This window comes from Mya arenaria, chromosome 12 (genome assembly GCF_026914265.1).
Source record: "Mya arenaria isolate MELC-2E11 chromosome 12, ASM2691426v1".
In the NCBI taxonomy this organism is placed as follows: domain Eukaryota; kingdom Metazoa; phylum Mollusca; class Bivalvia; order Myida; family Myidae; genus Mya; species Mya arenaria.
The window spans coordinates 28,982,544-29,004,054 of record NC_069133.1 but is presented as its reverse complement, the minus strand read 5'-3'; the positions used below and the strand labels follow the sequence as shown (position 1 = coordinate 29,004,054).

General features: G+C 35.5%; 2 protein-coding genes across 19 annotated transcripts in view; one reads left to right on the top strand and one right to left on the bottom strand.

Annotated features, from left to right (window-relative positions):
• Positions 1-6,396, top strand: part of LOC128211515 (dedicator of cytokinesis protein 1-like) — a 78,410-nt gene extending 72,014 nt beyond the window's left edge. For 11 of the 14 annotated variants that reach the window (XM_052916395.1, XM_052916391.1, XM_052916392.1 and 8 more), the window contains one exon: positions 112-6,396. In XM_052916395.1, coding sequence (XP_052772355.1) covers positions 112-359 — 248 coding nt within the window. In that variant the 3' untranslated portion in view covers positions 360-6,396. The remainder of the gene's footprint in view (positions 1-111) is intronic. The other 3 variants (XM_052916399.1, XM_052916389.1, XM_052916400.1) reach the window with 3 other exon arrangements.
• A 4,467-nt stretch (positions 6,397-10,863) lies between these two features.
• Positions 10,864-21,511, bottom strand: part of LOC128211565 (fibroblast growth factor receptor-like 1) — a 77,126-nt gene continuing 66,478 nt past the window's right edge. For all 5 annotated transcript variants that reach the window (XM_052916510.1, XM_052916509.1, XM_052916513.1 and 2 more), the window contains 3 exons: positions 16,627-16,745; positions 15,750-15,984; positions 10,864-15,423 (listed from right to left, as the gene is read on the bottom strand). In XM_052916510.1, coding sequence (XP_052772470.1) covers positions 14,993-15,423; positions 15,750-15,984; positions 16,627-16,745 — 785 coding nt within the window. In that variant the 3' untranslated portion in view covers positions 10,864-14,992. The remainder of the gene's footprint in view (positions 15,424-15,749; positions 15,985-16,626; positions 16,746-21,511) is intronic.

The following is a 21,511-nucleotide window of genomic DNA, read 5'->3' as shown; positions in this document are numbered from 1 at the left end:
AACATAAGTATTAAAGAGCTTAAAATTATTTCTGGTTAGGAGTCACTCAGGCCATCACCATTTATCAAGCTCTAAATAATCATGAACAATAACAGCCTTATGTCTCCACAGAGAACGGCACTGCTGGCGAGGAGGAGGAGCCACCTCCGTTACCAGACAAGCAGTCACATGATCATCTGGATGTGGGATCCCCTGACCCCCCACCCATCCCCTCTAGGGTCTCGGCACCACAGAGGACGCCACGCAGGTCCAGGGTGGGTTTCTTTGATCGATGGAAGCCACGTCTGTCCATTTCACATCCGTACTCCGAGCGGAGATCTGACTCAAATCCTGACCTTACATCACCAAAATTTACTTAACACTTTCATTTAAAGTGAATTTAATTGCTATTCAGGTGTAAAAAAAAGACACTGATATTTGCATTATTGTTAACAAATATGTTATTTTTTATATCTTATGTGTCGAACTTAAGACTTCTTAAATATCTAGATTCCTTTAGATTCGCTGTTGTTTTATTTGTAGGATTTTGGGAATAGAGCAAGTTGATGTATGTACAATCAAGTTTAATCGTAAAGGTTTTCAAAATCAGGGTCTATCATATATTCAGACTTTATATTCTTCTTCTGTCTGCATACTCTGCATGATGTTAATATGCCATTAAAAATATTTGAATATTTGAAAAATTCAAACTTCTGTAAAAGTTTAAAAGATTACATGTGCTAAACGGTGGACAGGTTTCATCAGTGTGAAAATTGTTGTAATGTCATATTTGACAGCTGATCTGGTTTCTTCCTGCTTATAAATGTTTTAGCAATTTGGCATTTGAAAAAAATAATATGTATGCTGGCTTGTTTCAATATAATTATTCTGATGATAAGGATGACTTCTTCCATAGTATTGTAGTTCTTGTTATATCATGCATCCAACAAATTTAACGATGAATGCTTACAACTACTTCTTCCTGCCATGTACATTCTATGGAGCCATATTTCAATTTATTGTCACCTGTAAATGCTTTTAACTCTGCTCCAACAATTTCCATTGGATGAGAAAAACAAACACAATGTATTCTGTCGAGACTGTTGGAACAAGTGGAACTTATGAACTAACACTTATTTTTTTTAACTAAATTTAAATGATTACATATATATATATATATATATACATATTGTACGGTCATAATATCGTGTCAGTTCAGTCAAATTTCGGATATAATAGAAGTTTGTGTTTGTGAAAGAAAAAGTGAAATTAGGCTCAATGCTCGACTACCATCATTTTCATCTTTGTGCTGATGCGATCTTCTGTGTTCTTTATTGCAGTCGGGGGTCAAGGCAACCCTCTCCACGGATACGGAACCCCCACCGCCTGTTCTTCCTATGAAACTGACACCCAGCAAATCTTTCGAGAGTGAACAATTGTGATACGCCACTGTTTGCCTTTTCCTGTGCCAATCTCTGTACATAAGGATGTTTGTGTAACTGTTTCTACTGAATTCTTCAAATTCTTGCTATTTTGTACACAACTTATTTTTTATGTATATTTTGTATAATGATTTGCATTTTTATAATGTATACTATTTCCCACCTAGTAATATATTTATGCTGAAGCAATTATCATTCCTAATTTACTCTTGAAATGTTTTGGTTTTCGAACTGTTTTTTTTTATGATTGATTTGCAATGTAAAGGGCATATTTACTGTAATAACCCAGTTTTGTTTGTGAATGTTGAGAGCATTATTTTATATGATTATATGGATATACTGTTGTGGAAATAAGCAGTGCAGACTCTTTTCTAGAATTATTTCTTTATTGTATGGTTTGGCTGGTTCATAGTCTTTTACATTTTCTATTTCATAAAAGGACGGAACTTGTTTTTATGCATAGATTTGTCGTCTTAAATGTTTTCAAGCAATGCAATCATTGTTTACACATAAACTTCCATTTTTTGTACATTTCTTATTTGTTGATATATTTAATTACCAGGTGCTTTTAATGGTAACAGTGTAAAGAAAACTTTAAGACATGCAAAATCCAACTTTGTACGCATTATGCTTAGTGTCCAAATGTTATTTAACGGATGACTGGGATCTTTTTTGTGAGGTACATACACATGTATATTTATTGTATACTGTTAAAGATAAGAAACTTAAAAAAAGATATGTTCTAATAATATGTTCTGTTAAATTTGAATAATTTATGCACCTGCTCTTGAAATAGAATCGAAAAGTCAAAAATATATGTAACAGAATGATTGATAGAACACTGTTTAAGGTACATGCAACGACAATGTGATAAATACCTCTGATCTAGCTACCGACCAACTCTCACATTCCACAGACTTGTGTACTCTTGTTTGCTCTAACAAACTCATGCTGTATCCTAGCATGTTATTTGCCTTCAGACAGACTTTGTCCATTCCATATTCTGGTGTGATACTTTGAAATAGATTCTGTATAGAGTCTGGCATTCATTTTCATTGACTGCTACTCTCAGTTGAGGTAGCAGGCAACAGTTTTAATATTCTAGTCATGAACCAGAAAACTCTGTTCATTTTTTTCTTAAATATTTTTCAAACCATGTTAGATGTTGATGCTCTTCTTACATGTATATAATATATTTTCGTGGTTACCTTGATCAGTTTAATTATTTTAAGTATTTGATGATTTCCGTAAATTCTGAAAACATAATCCAATGGTTGGGGATCTTAAGTTAATTTATTTAAAAGAATGTGCACAGTATGATTATAAAGGACACATTTTAGAGTAGCATTACACGTGTTCAGTCACGCTGTATATAACAATGTGCTCTTGTATCACGAATGCCAAACAACAGTCAACCATCATGCCAAAGTCAAACATAGAGCAATACAGAAATCACCAATATTGTTTATGAATGTTTTTCTACTGTATTTTGTATATTTAGAATGTATATGTACGTATTATAAAACCTGCATGGTAAAAACCCCTTACAAACTGTTGTATGTATGTTTTCATATGTGCTGTTGATCAGCTGTTGTTGTTTTTAGTGTTGGATAATTGAAAAAAAAAATCATAATTCATTGAACCAGAAATAATCGAAAGAGTATTTCCAAATAAAATATTGGTATAACAATACCATTTATTTCAACAACTGCTATGCCTCATATATAATTATTAAATTGGACCAAAGTTTGAATCACAGAAAAATAAGTTAAAAAAGTAAATTATTTATTTTACATTCATACCATGATATTGAATATACGCTGTTTTCTCTCCACAACTGATGTTTTAGTGTTTTGTTATTTTAAAGCTAAATGATAATGTTTGAAAAATATTGATTATGGATGATGGCAATCTAGTGTCACCAATGTTGGGCACCCACTGATGATTATTAGATTATATTCCATCATGTTTGATCATTGTGCCGTCACTAGTTGTTATAGATGTGTTTTGTTTAACTTGTACATACACTATTTGTTCATTTGTTTATTAAGGATGCATCTACATTGAGATTATCTGTAAATACTGAAGTGCATTTTATATAATTTCTTGAACATCATAGGTGAAACTTATTGTGTATTGGCTATGAAAGATTATCATCACAGTCAGAAAAGTTAAGTGCTTTGTTTTAGGAATGAAATAGAGTTGAGGATATAAGATAACAATGACTGTTAGTAGAATATTCTGAAGATTCTATGCATTTTAAGCATTAGTAGAGCTTGTTGAAACACTGACGTAACTCTGTCATGTAACCATAATATAGTTATAACAATTTGTAAATGAATATTGTACATGACCATATGAATATAAACATGTGTAGAATTTGTAGTGAAGTATGTAACAATTAGGGCAATGATGCCACTGGTCACCTGTGCACTATGCAACCCATCCTCATAAAGGGCAGCACTACTTCATATAACAGGTGTACTACAATGGCTTCATTCCTCCAGACCCCAGCTCCTGTGATACTGAATGTTGTCTGAGTGTTGTTTTAAAGATAGTGTAGTCTCAAGCATTCACTGGTGCTTCCATGTCTCTTAATTTACCATATGACGGTGTCACATGTTTTAACCATACTCCTCAACCAAAATAAACTAACAGGATGGAGCTGTTTTAAACTTGGATCAAGATGTGTTGACTGCATCATTCTGTTCACTTTCTTCTAGGGTGTAGACACTGCATCCTAGAACACGGGGTTACATGGTATCCATGAATCAAAAATGTGCTTCACAGCCTTCAATAACATTCAAATGTCAGAAATATATATTTTTACAGAATACATGCAAAGCATGCTTGGTTAATTATACTTGATGTAGGATTAAACATGGGGAAGAATAAAGCTTGATGTAGGATTAAACATGGGGAAGAATAAAGCTTGATGTAGGATTAAACATGGGGAAGGATAAAGCTTGATGTAGGATTAAACATGGGGAAGAATAAAGCTTGATGTAGGATTAAACATGGGGAAGGATAAAGCTTGATGTAGGATTAAACATGGGGAAGGATAAAGCTTGATGTAGGATTAAACATGGGGAAGGATAAAGCTTGATGTAGGATTAAACATGGGGAAGGATAAAGCTTGATGTAGGATTAATCTTGAAGCAAGACTAAACTTTGTGTAGGATTATGTTTGATTAAACTTTATATAAGATTAAGCCTGGCTGGGGAAATGCTTGATTCAGATTTAAGCTTGATGCGAGATTTAGCTTGATGCAAGGTAGAACTTGGTGCCCTGGTGTAGGATTATGCTTGAAACCAGATTAAGCTTGGTGTAGCATCACAGTTGAATTAGAATTAACCTTGATATAGGATTTAAGCTTTGTACAGTTATTATACTCGATGCAGGTAAAGGGTTTATGCAGGATTAAGTTTGGTGTAGGATTTTGCTTGACTCAAGTTAACTCTAATGTAAGATTAAGCTGGGTACAGTATTATGCTTGATGCCTTTGCCATGTTAGTCATACCTGAAATACTAACTACCTTTATATTTTTGTTTTTGATAGGTACCCTCAGTTATCGTAGGCCAAACTACTGTCCGTCCGAACCATTACTATGTAACTACTGGACAGAAAAAATGAATCTCAAGTGAAGTGTTCATAAACATAATACACTGGTGCATAGATCTGGTCAGTAAGTTAATGCAAGAGTTATTGCAGTTTAATTAGTTAAAAAAAAAGCCCATACATGTTCATCCGGAGCTATTACTATGACAAGTATGAACAGATATACATGAAACTTGTATTAAAATGTGTATAACCATAGTGTGATGAAGTATCATATGAATGTGAACACAAGAGTTATCGCCCTTTTTTTTTTGGACTGATATTTATATTTATATATTATATTGTATATGTATATACCCCTAATTCACAAAAATAATTGAAAATTGCAAGATATGTGTGTTCAACGGTATTGCCGTGGTGCATGTTTTGAATTGATTGGATCAGTACCAGCATAGTTATTGCCCTTTATTGCCCTTTAATAGTGAAATGAATACACTTGTTAATAATTCTATAATTAAAATACTTATTTTCTTTTGAAGCTGTTTTGGCTGAATATAACTGTATGAAGCAAGTACAAATTAATATCATGAAGAAATTCTGGTTCTTTTCGCAAGTTTTTTCCAAATCATATTTATAAAAAAAAAATTTGATTAATTACTCATTGTGGAGTTTGCTTAATGGGAGTTTTGAAATATTTGTTTAATTGACAATGAATCCTTCAGCGGTGAATATCAATTCCTATTTGCTTGTTGCCTTTTGTTTTTCTCTGTTAATATAGGAGTAGAGTTTTCTCTTTCGGCATGGTTGTCTGTCTGTTGGTTCTCAGTCAGTCTCTGTCCGTCCGTCAGTCAGAAGATCTTGTGTCATGTGTATCTCCAAAAGTATATTACTGTGAGGAATGAAACTTTACTGTAATGTCAGCAGCATATGAAGTTGTGCACCAAAGGTTTTGTTTGTGCTGAACTCCTGGTACAGCAGTTATGGGACATTACTTAGTCAAAATTATCCGAAGGTATTTGAGACATAGCCATAAAAGTTTACATGATTGTTCATCAGCGTTTGAAGTAATGCATCTGGGGTTCTGATTTTGGGCAACAGCAGAGAGTTATTGGCCTTGATTTAGTCAAAATTATTGCAGAGCTGTGCAAATATTGATTAAATCATTTCAGTTATTTATTGTGAGGAAATTGTTTTAATTATTTATGCTTATAGGTTATGCAGTTTCAATTACAGCATGTGCTTGATGACTAAAGCCAGATGGAATTCTGTGACAACAAAAAATGTCTAGTTTTGTTTGTATCTATTACTGTATTTGTACATTTCTGTTTTTATCTCTTTTTTATCTGTATGAGATACTTTATATTCTTATGATTTACATTTGATAAAAATAAGCTATAAAATTATGCAAATTGAAATTGTCTCTGTGTTGTTATTTCTCTTTTCTATTTTACACAAGGTCATGAAAGTAGCATTACACAAGCTATATTGACGCGTCTGTGTCACTGACTGATTCTGTTGGAATTGAAGCCATTAAGACTCAAGTGTAAATGTGATTGAGTCCTAGGGAAAATGTGTGCAATTTACTGAGGTACATGAATTGGGAACAGAAATTAGTTCCCGTCCTCATGATCTAAAGATATCTGATGTACAATTGTGTGACTTGAGGATGCCTGTATCCCCTTATTTTTTGTAACATTTGAAATGTTTTTTATGAGGAGAGATAAAAGTACAAAAAGGACATCTTAAAAATATTCTTTTCTTTAGGGTATTCAGACCAGAAATATTGGAAAATATGTCATTTTGTGTTCGCCCCAAGGGATCTTCAGTTATTGAGCAGAAACCCAGGTGTGTTGTTTCCTCAATATCACTGTGACCTTGACATTTGCCATGATTGACTGGATACCAAGTATGAAGTTCCTGGGTGCAAGTGTTCTGTAATTATTGAGCCAACAATTTGTTTTTCACTAAAAGGTCACCAAGACCTTGACCTTTGACCTACTGATCTCAAAATTAATAGGGGTCAACTATGAGTCATGAACAACTTGCATACCATCTGGACTTAAATGATCTTCAGTTATTGAGAGAAAACCTTTTTTACCTCATTGTGACTTTGACCTACTGATCTCAAAATCAATACTGGTTATCTATTGGTCATGACTAAAACCTGCATACCAAGCATGAAGTTCCTAGGTCCAAGGTTTTTTAGTTGTTGAGCGAAAAGAAAGTGTGAGTGTTGGACTGACCGATGAACAGGGAAAATAATTGTCTCCCCATAAAGGAGGAAGACATAATAAGGGTCATCTGCTGGTAATGACGAACCTCCTTACGAAGTTTGAGAACTTTATGACCATATTATACTCTATCAATTGGACAAGCTTTTTGTGTCCAAGGTCTAAGCGCCCATGACTTACTGACCTCAAAATGAAAGGGATCATCTGCTGGTCATGACCAACCACCATACCAAGATTCAGGACTAAAGCACCAAGCATTCTTTAGTTATGAATCAGACAGTCTTTTGTCTGTGACCTTTGACCTACTGACCTAAAATCAATGAGTGTCAACTGCTGGTCATGACTAGTCTCCCTACCATGTTTAAGGACCTTAGGACCAAGCATACTTTAGTTGTCCAAGATCACCACGGCCATGTCTTTTGAACTACTGACCTCTAAATGAATTGGGTCATCCACTGGTCATGACCAAGAGCCCTAACAATTTAAGGACCGTAGGATCAAGCATACTCCAGTTATCAATCTGACATGCTTTTTGTGTCATAGGTTGAAGCTACCATGCCCTTTGACCTAAAAATAAATATAGGTCATCTGCTGGTCATAACCAAGCTCCCTACCAATTTTTTGGACTGTAGGACCAATCATTTTCTAGTTCTCAAATGGACAAGACTTTTGTGTTCAAAGTTGTCATGATAGTGACCTTTGACCTACTGACTTCAAAATCGATAGGGGTCATCTGCTGGTCATGTCCCATTTCCCTATCAAGTTTGAGGACCTAAGGCCCAAGAGTACTCTTGTTATCAATTGGACAACCTTTTGTCTATTGAACGACAAACTGACAGACCAACATGTGCCCCACTTCTTTGAAGGGGGGCATACTCACTGTGACCTTCACCTCTAGACATAAATTCTGTTTAAATACCTTATGTACTCTGTGCTCTCAAAACAAACTGTTTATAAACTATTACACAAAGTAGTCAGAACCATAAACTATCACAAGTTTCATGGAAAACATCTCTCCAGTACCATGTGATTAAGCAATTAAAGGCTAATATAAAACTTTCAGAACATATTGAAAACCAAATTGAGATGACAAGTTGGATCATGAAATAAACCATGGAAACATTTGTGTTCATAATTTTTGTCAGGTAGTAGGGAAATAAGTGGCTTTCAAGAAGTCCACTTCAACTTGCTTTTTATTAAAAGTTCGCTGGCCAAAACAGAGAGCATGACCAGCTCAATGTAATTTTGTAGCAAGGCTAAATATTTCCATTGTTGTTCATAAATTATCAAATTGGATGACACATTGATTTTAGTCGTGATTGAAGCATTATTGTTCTACAAATCTTATATTTACGGATTGTTTACTTTTATAATCAATTAATTAATCATTATAAATAACATGGGGAGTCATTTTTAAAGTCTCATTACCATCCACAATCTGCTCTGTTATTAATACAAGAGGCACATCAGTGCCTGTGCTCCACTGGCCAAAAGGTTCAAGCAAAGACCACCTTACGAACATTTTCGTCAAGTTTCATAGAAATACAATCATCAATTTTTGAGGAGAAGTTATTTAAAAAAATTTTTTACTTTAATAGCTCTGGCTGCCATGTTGTGCAGTGGACCGAAATGATTTGGGCAATTTGAGTAAAGGAGCACCAAACAAACATTTCTGTCAAGTTTTATCGAAAAAAGGTCATCGGTTTCGACGACAAGTCGTATAAACTTTTTTTTATTTTTTAGCTCTGGCAGCCATGGTGTGCAGTGGACTGGAACCATTTAACAAATTTTGGTTAATGACCACCCAAGGAACATTTCTGTCAAATTTCATTAAAATCTGATCATCGGTTAACATTTAATCTGAATAGATTATGAAGCAAATATCTAACCTGAACAAGAACTGACGAGATAGAATCGACTTGGTGTTTCACTTACACTTTTCGGCCATTTAAGTTACTAAAAATAGCTAATAAATGTAAGGTTTTTAAATTGATCTTTTCGTGAGAACTTTATGCTTATATGTTTACTCATAAATTATTATTGTTTAAAAATTATTTAAAGATGCTATACGTGAAAAATTAAGACATTATTTTTTTTTCTATTAAAGGGAGGTAATTCAGTAGTAAAATGTAATCAAAGCTATTAAAGCATGGCATTTCTTTTCTAACCATGTTGATATTATTACAGTCTATTCAAGCAAGATGCCTTTTGTTTTTACATAGTACCCATAGGTTCTGAAAAACAAGGAGCACTATTCCAAACAGAAGGATGTCACTCCCTATCACTGCATGAGCATCATAATAAAGAAATGTTTACTCAAACTGCAAGCTGCTCAATTGAAATAGGTATTTACCTCAAGCATACAGTTTTATAATGTGGCAAAATAGTCGTACTACTAGATTGTCATTCGGACTAGCAAAATATGCCATTATGCTAGTCCAACTGGCTAGTAGGTTAAAATGTTTTTCGTGAAGACTGCGGACGAGAAGTCCTTAAAGGTTTTTCTATTTTTAACTCTCGCAGCCATGTTGTGCAGCGGACCGGAACCATTTGGGAAATTTTGGTTAAAGGGCATCCCGATGAACATTTATGTAAAGTTTCATCAAAATCTGATAATCGGTTTCTGAGAAGATGTAGTTTAACATTTTTTTCTATTCTTAGCTCTGGTGCCCATGTTGTGCAGCAGACCAGAACTGTTTGGGCTATTTTGGTTAAGGACTACCCAAGTAACATTTCTGTCAAGTTTCATTGCAATACGATCATCGGTTTCTGAGGAGAAGTCGTTTAAAGGTTTTTCTATTTTTACCTCTGGGGGCCATCTTGTGCAGTGGACCGAAACCATTGAAGCAAATTTGATAAAGGACCATCCAAGGAACATTTCTGTTAAGTTTCATCAAAATCTGATCATCGGTTTCTGAGAAGATGTTCTTTAAAGGTTTTTCTATTTTTTTGCCCTGGCAGCCATGTTGTGCAGCGGACCGGAACCATTTGAGCAATTTTGGTTAAGGACCACCCAAGGAACAATTCTGTCAAGTTTCATCAAAATCTGCCTATCCGTTTCAGAGGAGATGTCGTTTAAAGATTTTGCTATTTTTAGCTGTGGCGGCCATATTGTGCAATGGACCAGAACCATTTGAGCAATTTTAATAAAGGACCACCCAAGGAACATTACTGTCAAGTTTCATCAAAATCTGCCGAACCGTTTCAGAGGAGATGTCGTTTAAAGTAAAAGTTTACGCACGCACGCACGAACTCACGACGGACAATCTGTGACGACATAAGCTCCATGGCCTTTGGCCAGTGGAGCTAAAAATTGACACCATAGGACATTATAATCACATTGACAATATTCAACATAAACTGACAGTATTGAAGACTTCAGCAGTGTATTGACAACAATATATTTGACAAAAATATTGACTCAATAAAAATGGCAATAATTTTTTTATCTACAAATGCACAAATATTTTACTAAATTGTTTGATTGATTGGAACTCCGTCAACCACTCAATAGTAGTATATTTCTGATTTAATTTTGTAAAATGATTGCACATTTAGTGGCAAACAAATTATAATATCAATTTCATTGAATCAATATTATTGTCAATTTAATGATGTAGATAGGACACTTAGAAAAAAACAAGACATAGGTTTTCTATAACATATATTTCAGTTATTTTACTGATGTACATTTCGTACAAGTTGATAATCATCAATACAAAAAGAACAAAAACATTGTATGAATGTCTATAATTGTAGTATTTTCACCACACATACCCTGTAACAAGATAGAAACGCGAGTGAACATGACTCTTCATTAACGTAATGAGAAATGGAGAAAATTGTTTACATTATGTGAAATGGACAAAAGAATCATTAACATTGTTTAACAATAACAACAACGTCACTACTACCATAAATAAGACTACCGATATGCAAAAAGCATTTCACACGATTCATCTTGTAAAACAGAGAAAATATGGAAGCAGTTACAGTGCCAGACTATTTTATTTTTTAATGAATTATTTCCAAGTTGTGAGATACTACTTCCTAACATCTTCAAAATACATGATAGAATCACCTAATTAGAATTTAGTATCTAATAAATACGAGAAAATATCTCCTTATTACGACTTGGTACCTCTCAAAAATATTATAAAATGTGGCAATAGGGCACTTCCATGAGAAAACATTAGTAATTCAGCTTATATTTTTGTAACCATATAAAAAAAATCCGCCATTTCTCATTCAAATTCAAAGAGGCATTATGTGTTTTGCTGGTTTTAAATACATGTATAACCTACCAACCTACTGGTATATTAATTGTGTCAAGATGAGATATTTGGTAGCTTATTAATACTGGTAAATGACTTAAGTCAAATAATATTTTTAACTATGAGAACAATTTGAAATGAATCATGTTCATCCCACAGTTCTGTAATATCGCCAGTCTTGTACCCTTGATGTGTTATAAGTTAAAACAGATGAAATAGATAATGGTTTGTAGAAATCCTTTCAAATATGTACAACTATTGCACTGACAATGTAACACAAATAATAATACAGAATTATTAGAAATATAACATGCAATAAATCTGTCATTGAACGACTGTTACAAAACGCCTTCAATGTAAAATGACGAAACGACCAGTCACCTGTTTCTATTTGCTTAGACAACAAGATTTGCTTAAAACTCATCAAAGTTGCCAAATATAAAAACAACGCTATCATCGGAAACAACATATGCTCCCCAGAAGGGTACAATGCTATCATCGGAAACAACATATGCTCCCCAGAAGGGTACAACGCTATCATCGGAAACAACATATGCTCCCCAGAAGGGTACAACGCTATCATCGGAAACAACATATGCTCCCCAGAAGGGTACAACGCTATCATCGGAAACAACATATGCTCCCCAGAAGGGTACAAATTGGAACAGGGAAACAACATATGCTCCCCAGAAGGGTACAAATTGGAACAGGGAAACAACATATGCTCCCCAGAAGGGTACAAATTGGAACAGGGATTGAAAACTGTTACTTTTAGAGCTTTGCGCTCTGCACTGTGCTTTCTATCCATATTCCAAGTTTCATTTAAAAATCCCTTGAGTACTTTTTAAATAATTGTCTGGACAAGCAGCTTCCTGATTATTATATACTGTAAAATTGAAAGTGGGAGATAATTCAGCAGTGACTGAAGCTAGGATTATGGTTCTTGCACACTGAAATTGTGCATATTGCCCTCTGTTCAAGTTTCAATGAAACCAAATCTGTTGCTGTCATTCTTTAAACAATGGTGTGACAGATTAACAGGCAGACGGACAAAGCAGTCACTATAGTTATGCCCCCAATAACATATAAGATAAAATTTGGACAAAAATTGTGATAAAAACACCAAATCTCTAAATCACATGTAGATGCCAGATTATGTGCCAACTTCGAAAAAAATGTAAAGAAATGATATTTACAATGCTATACTGCTGACAAAAATATACAATAAACAGAAATAAGGAGTGTAAGCTCATGACAAAGTAATGCAGCCTTAAAGTCATCAAGAAATGTTGTCATTGACAACAAAGTACATAAGCACTCGGAAGGCTGGACACCAGAGTAAGTACCAAGCCTCAATGACAGATAAGTGACATGAGGTAAGCAGTAGAGTATTTCAGACTTTTCGCTGCAATTTAAGGGATGACATAATCAGTCATCAGATTGCTCCTGGCAAGTCAAAGGTGCGTTCAGACAACTATGTTTTAGTTCTAGTTGTCCAATCAAGCAAGAAGAAAAATCAATATTGAAAAAAGCAAATAATATTGCAAGAAAATCATTTTACAATAATTGGTTATTGGACTTCCGCATTTATTTGTAGATGTATTTAAGACCCTAAAAAATTTCAGATAAAGAAAAAATTGTGCTTTTTTATTTGTAAAAAAAAATTAATAATTTAGATCCAACAAAAAATGGCATTTTCGATTATTTTCATGTTTCTTCTGAACTATTTAGTTAAAAAGGTCAACAAAAGTTATGAAAATTGGACTGATATCAATTATTCTGACATGTATATATACTAACGTTGTGAAAATTAAATAATCAACAAAAAAAATATTTTCATTTTTCAAATTTGAATTCATTTTTGAAAGTAGGTACTCCACTCTGAACATAATAAACAAAACATTTAATAATTGCTGCCATTAAACATTACTGTATTTTCCCAACATTTCATACCAATCAACTAGAATGAGAACTGTCATAATATATGGCACAAGGGCTAACAGCTCATAAATAGAATGAACAAGGAGAAGATTAATGTTGAACTGCTATAAAACCAGGTTTTAATGATAAGCCATAACAAATTTTAGCATACATACAGACATTTTGTGTTCCCAAATACAAGACAGTTGTATTAAAAGCATCAGTTGCTATAACCTTCATGTGACCAGTTTCCTATTTTCAGCTGAAGCAATACCCTTATGAACATGGTACATATCTATATCAGCATGCTACACACACAATTCTTTTATTGTTGGTTATTCTTAACTTAAGTCATTGAAGTGAAACCTGTCTTTGGCCGCATTAACTTGCTGTATGCCAAGTTCCATCACTATAGGTCATTCCTAACTATATAAATGAGCATAAACCATTTTTCTATTTTTAGTAACAGTGACCTTGACCCCGCATACCCCAAATACAATTCTAAGTTTCCTCGTGAGGTTGCTGCAGACCAAGTTTCATCATGATATGCCAATCCTAACTTATGTAATTGGGGGGAAACTGTTTTTTCTCTGTTTTGTGTAACAGTCATCTAAAAATTTCATTCTAAATTGACAGCACTAGTGAAAATATAATTATAATAAGGAAAGAAAACCCATCAATAAATCACAAAATATTTTAGAAAATATCTTCACAATGAAAGACTTCATGATCAAAACAGCAATTGTTACCCTATATTTTTTTTATTAAATTTTGGTATAATTTTTGCTCACAACAAATAAGCACCAACTCATTTATTTTATAATAAAATATCACAAATATTCAAGCCTACAAACAGCAGACCAACACACATTACCCTTACCATCCAACATAAAGCTCAGTAATGCTTTTTGGTATTACTTTGAAACTTTTATGTTGTTTCAAAACATGCAAGAAAAGAGCTTAATATAAAAATATGTCAATATCTTCTATAAATATTTTGTGCAATTCAGTGAAAAAGTTTAACCATTTTTCTGCCAATCAAATAACACTTGATAAAAAAACATGTATGATTACAGTAAAAACTTCTTTCATCAAATGATCTATTGCAACAAGAATGTCTGCTTGAGACCAAACAAATATTGCTCATTAGGTAACATTTCCACTCCTGTCAAAGGGATAGCCCCTTCCCCTACAGCACCATGGAGAAACTCTCCACACCCCTCCCCCAACACACTTGCTCTGAATACTGTCACCCTGTATTACTGGTCACAGAACTATCAGAATATTTATGTATCACAGTCAGTTTTTATGGGATTGCAGAGTAACACTCTCTTTCCCATTATACACAGGTCAAATAGCTGTCACGAATCTCGTTTCTTATTACCCCTAAACATAGCACATAACACACACTTTTTAAGAGTATTGTTGCGATAGCAACCAAACACTTCTGAGGTCATGGTCATTTTTAATAGGAACTTACAAATCCTTGGCTAAAACTAAATTAACCATTTGCTGACCTATGACAGTGTTGCTATGTGTTTTCGCTATGGAAACCACAAGTTACTGCTGGTTGTTATGCACAGTTGCTATGGAGACTGGCAATATCCATACTGGTGGTTGCCATGTTGTGGAGGTGGGTGGTGATGGCAGCGAGACACAGACGAGATGTCTGAGTAGAAGTCCATACTGTGGTTTTTGGACGACAGTTTGTCCACAGACCGCCCGCTGCTAGGTGGGCCTTTGGGAGGTATTACAATGTGAGTGTTATTGTGAATGGGCGGCACAGTGGCACTGTCTCTCTCTTGAGTGGGCACTGCATTAAAGCGAGTAGTTCTGAGAGAGTTAGATGCGTTATTGCACGTCTGACGTCTTTTTATTAATATAAAAATGGCGATTCCCACAACTATAATGGCTATACTGGCAGGTATTGCTATAATCAGCGGTAGGGTGCTGCTATCAGTCTCCTCACTGCTGGACCCTTGTCTCTCCAACAACACAGAGCTAACAGTGCGCTCATCTGCAATACAAACACACAACACACTGTAATCACACTGAAATTCACAATCACACTTAGACTCAATGCACAATGGTGGCTGAATTCATATATCAACTCATTGTTCACAAGAATTTGCATTCCAAATATAAAAATTCTGTTATGAATCAAATTGTGTATCATTTGACTAAATTTGTCTGAAGCAGATCTATATTCAAAGCTAACAAATCAATAATATCTTGCAAAATTTATGAATGGTAACAAATGCTTCACTTTTTAGAGGCTAAAATGTTTTCTATTCTAAAATCTATCAAATGTTACAAGTTCTTGAAAACAATTGTTTTTTATACCTTGCAGTATAGAAAGAAAGGCACTGCGAAAGCTATAACCGAGGGCGTTTGTGCCAAGACAGATGTACATTCCCGCGTCACTATTGCGAACATTCTTGATTACAAGTTTGTTGACAAAGAATCCACTCTGTAAGTGCACGTCATCGGTAGTGAGCACAAGGAACTTCTGTTCCTTCACCTCGAAGATGGAGTCATTCCCACTGTACACAGTGTTGGGGTCGAGACGCTTCAGCCACTGGAAATACAACAAATCAATGTTCACCACCCTGATTTCACTTAATGCAAGGTTTTCCTCCAGTTGTCAAAATTAGACTATTGGATGAACAAGCCTGATTCTAACAAAAGTGCTTGGCCATTTCTTTTAAAGAAGCCCTGCCGGATGTATAATAAATCCAGAATTTGAGCAAGCCCAATAAGCATTTTACCAGTGCAGGGGCTTGTGGGCTTGTGTACTTAATTGTGTTGACTTTAAATTCCTCATTGTATCATTAGTTTAATAAAAGCTATTATCAATTCATCTAAGTGATCTTTTCCCTGTAGACTCACTTAATTCAAAATAGATGTAAGTGGTTTCTAAGGGGTCCGAGGTTTGATTCTCAACAGGAATCTCCAACTATAAATGCATGTTCTTGTTTACCGCAGTTGCTTGAATATCTTCATCGTTTAAAACTTTTATTTTTTGTAAACCAATCAGGTTGCAAATTTACATTGACAATCATCAGTTAAGAAATATTTTGCTGGTTTTTATTGTCAAATATGGTAGTTTCAACCCAAAATATCACCCCAAAATTGTCCTAGAAAATACAAACATGTTGGTCAATGCAGCCTTAAACCACTTTCAAAATTAACCTAACAAAATCTCATATAAGCCACTTACCCGTATATGAGGTTTGACCTTGCTTTTGACCTTGCACTGAAAGGTCGCGATTCCTCCAATGGGCACAGTCTCATTCTGGGGATCAGGGCCTATCAACCTTGCCTCTGTATTGATCTTACCTGAAATGATCAAATGAATAATTACAGGAGAAAGTTGATGCATGGCATCAATGACACTGAAAAAGACTGTCATGTGAATCAATGTAGAGGTCTTTCATTCACATTAAAATAACATTTTCAAAGTTCTGGTTTGAGACATATGTTATCTGTGTTTTTCAAATACCTTATTTGTGTAATAGTAACCTGCATTTTCCTTGTCACCAATCTAATCTGATCTACCATTATATAATTGTATGTCTTCTGCATTTCATATCAAGGAACCAGTAATTGAGCGTCGTTGAAAACTGTTAAACATAACAAATATTACAGACACTCAATATATAGCATTACAATAGGTAGCAAACATATTCTGGAGGCAATTAAAAAATGGTTATTTTAATCATCTGAATAACAACATCTCCGTCAATTAGCAAAATGATAAGAAATGAAATGAGAGTCCGGGCCACTAATTAATTAAGTTCCTTTAAAAAAACTATTGTTAAGCAGCTAATCATTGATGGGAATTGGCAATTTTTGCACATGTGATCAACCAGTAGAGAACATTTGTAATACTAAATGCTGACAGAAGACTCAAACATTCACATTGATCTTCTTAAACTATTTGAAAACTTGCATAAAAATTCACATTCCAAAAATCCAAGCGCACTTCCCATTATAATGAAAAAAAGGTTCATGTTTCATTCTTTTTTTAACATTTATGGTACATTAATGTCATTATAAAGACATAATTATCCAGAAAAATGCAAATTTTTATGAGGAAACAAAAATTAACTCCACAATTATGCTATCATAAAAACAAGAAAGGCCACAATGCAACGAAACAAGGCTGTCATTGATAAACAGAAGAACTGCAGCCTGTGTTGTGAAATTCAGTTTCTTTTTTTTTAGTAACAGTGTCATTGACCTTCAACCTAGGGGCCCAAAACCCAATCCATTGAAGGCCTTTATAAACTCTTCTTACATATACCAAGTTTGGTAACAATATGTCAACCCTAACAAAATTTATTCCATTCCAACCATTTCTCTATTTTCAGAAACAATGACCTTGAACCTAGGGGCCCCAAACACAATCCCATAAAAGGTCTCCATAAGCTCTTCCTATAATCAAAGGTTGGTCAAAATATGTCAACCCTAAATAAAGTAATTCAGTTTCAACCATTTTTCTTACTTTTAGTAACAGTGACCTTGACATTGACCCTGGGGTTCCCACTCCATAAACTCTTCACACATACCATGTTTTGTCACAATATGTCAACAATGGCTTTAGTAATTTAGTATCATAGGTGATGCCCCCCTACTGCCCGCCGTCCGCGCACCAGTCCAACTAGACATACGTCATTCTAAAAACCAGGTTTCACATATTATGTGAAAACCTGAATAAAATTGATTAAATTACTAATACGGACATTTTTCTTTCCTTGTTATTTATACATATTTTTTCCAGATGTACTAAAAAAACAAAATACAAAATATAAAATATATATATTTCGATTCTGATATTGTTTGAAATAAATATCAAATAAATTAACTGCTATCAAATATTTGATTCTGTCTAAAAATCAGTGCCTTGTATGTTCATGATTGTATATTAAGATTGCCCATGTCTTTTATACATTGAAAAATTGAACTGCTTGAGGTTATGACAACTGCTCGGGGTTATGACAGCTGCATGCAGTTATATAAACTGCTTGAGGTTATAAACTGCTCTGGGTTATGCTGGAGTTTTTGAACTGCTCAGGGTTATAAAAATTGCTCTGGGTTACAACAACTGCTCGCGGTTATGAAAACTACTCCAGGGGGATGACAACCACTCGGGGTATGTAGTTATGACAACTGCTCAGAGTTATGACAAATGTCAAGTTTCTTGTAGTTTATATAAACTGCTGAAGGTTATGAAAACTGCTTGGGGGTTAAGAACAGCTTGGGGGTTAAGAACTGCTTGGGGTAACAACAACATTGTTTATTTGCACTTTGACAAACATTACTTATCTTTCTAAACGTATACAATGTACCGATTGTTCAGAACTTTGTACAAGTTAACAACATCATTGTTAACTATTAAATGTGAACTATTTAATGAAGTGCTAATATATTTAAGTAAATCAAATACGCTGAAACAGACATATCAAAAAAGAAAATAATGTTAAAAATACTGGTTTAAAGTTAACAACGATGACATTTACAATGTTGTTAACTTTATCAACCAGACCTATGTTTCAAATATCGGCTGTTCCTTTTCACAGACGTTTGAAGCAGATAACATATTTATCTCCTGAAATACTTTATATCTAAATTTAAAACAACTAAAACAGACAGAGTTAAATGGAAATATACGAATTGATTCTTATTGTTCATGCATTCATGCTGTATAAACCATCAGGTGCTATCTTGTAAATTTCCAAAGAACCGCTAGCGTGCTTCATCGATTTGCTAGATTGCGCCTGAGCCTTCCTACTGCAGGAATGCATGGAAAATACAAATCAATCCTTAAATGATCATATAATTATAATATTAAAGTATTCAAATTGACATACTTTTAGTATCAACATTGACTTCAATGCCATCGCTAAAAGTACACAAATTGATTTTTAAAGCCTTAGCAATATGAGTGTTTTGTTTTGTAAATGCTGTCAACACTATAACAATTGAGGTGAATGATGGACCAGGACAAAACAAGATTGATCAGAGAGACATATTCTCCCCTTATCAGCTCATGTACTCTTTATTAATTACGATATTGGTCTAAACTACAAGCCTTAAACAGTTTCATGGCTCTAAAACACATAACAGTCAGAGCCTGAGATTGACTATCTTTACAGCACATGTACAATTCCAACCAAACACTTTTGTCTACAGCCCTGTAGACAAAAGTGTTTGGTCAATCTTTAAAGGAACAACAACAAAATGTCTCTAAGCAACATTTTAGGATTTTTTTAACAATTTCATTTATTTGTGTATGGCATAAAGCAATAGGACTCCTCCCACTGGGGATGGCAGAAAGCTATAGGACTCCTCCCACTGGTGATGGCAGAAAGCTATAGGACTCCTCCCACTGGTGATGACAGAAAGCTACATGACTCCTCCCACTGGTGATGGCAGAAAGCTATAGGACTTCTCCCCATGGGGATGACAGAAAGATATAGGACTCCTCCCAATGGTGATGGCAGAAAGCTACATGACTCCTCCCACTGGTGATGGCAGAAAGCTATAGGACTTCTCCCAATGGGGATGACAGAAAGCTATAGGACTCCTCCCACTGGTGATGGCAGAAAGCTATAGGACTCCTCCCACTGGTGATGACAGAAAGCTACATGACTCCTCCCACTGGTGATGGCAGAAAGCTATAGGACTTCTCCCTATGGGGATGACAGAAAGCTATAGGACTCCTCCCACTGGTGATGGCAGAAAGCTATAGGACTCCTCCCACTGGTGATGACAGAAAGCTACATGACTCCTCCCACTGGTGATGGCAGAAAGCTATAGGACTTCTCCCCATGGGGATTGCATAAAGCCTATAGGACTCTTCCAAATGTTGATGGCAGAAAGCTATTGAACTCCCCCCACTGGGGATGGAAGAAAGCTATAGAACTCCTCCCACTGGGGGATGACATAAAGCTATTGAACTCCCCCCACTGGGGATGGAAGAAAGCTATAGAACTCCTCCCACTGGGGGATGACATAAAGCTACAGGACTCCTCCCACTGGGGATGGAAGAAAGCTATAGGACTCTTCCAAATGTTGATGGCAGAAAGCTATTGAACTCCCCCCACTGGGGATGGAAGAAAGCTATAGAACTCCTCCCACTGGGGGATGACATAAAGCTACAGGACTCCTCCCACTGGGGATGGAAGAAAGCTATAGGACTCCTCCAAATGTTGATGGCAAAAAGCTATTGAACTCCCCCCACTGGGGATGGAAGAAAGCTATAGAACTCCTCCCACTGGGGGATGACATAAAGCTACAGGACTCCTCCCACTGGGGATGGAAGAAAGCTATAGGACTCCTCCCAATGGTGATAGCAGAAAGCTATAGGACTCCTCCCAATGGTGAAAACAGAAAGCTATAGGACTTCTTCCAGTGGGAATGACAGAAAGCTACAGGACTCCTCCCAATGGGAATGACAGAAAGCTATATGACTCCTGCCACTGGGGATGGCAGAAAGCTATAGGACTCCTCACAATGGTGATGGCAGAAAGCTGTAGGACTCCTCATAATAAGGATGACAGAAAGCCACACGACTCCATCCAATGGGGATGGCAGAAAGCTATAGAACTCCTCCCACTGGTGATGGCAGAAAGCTACAGGACTCCTCCCACTGGTGATGGCATAAAGCTATAGGTCTTCTCCCACTGGGGATGACATAATATATAGGACTCCTCCTAATGGGGATTGCAGAAAGCTATAGGACTCCTCCAAATGTTGATGGCAGAAAGCTATAAGACTCCTCCAAATGTTGATGGCAGAAAGCTATAGCTCTTCCCCCACTGGGGATGGCAGAAAGCTATAGGACTCCTCCTAATTGGGATGACAGAAAGCATCATGACTCCTCCCAATGTTGATGGCAGAAAATTTTAGGACTCCTCCCAATGGGGATGACAGAAAGCTACAGGACTCCTCCCAATGTTGATGGCAAATAGCTATAGGACTCCCCCCACCGGGATGGCAGAAAGCTACAGGACTCCTCCCACTGGTGATGGCAGATATCTATAAGATTCCTCCCAATTGGGATGGCAAAAAGCTACAGAACTTGTCCCAATGGGGATGGC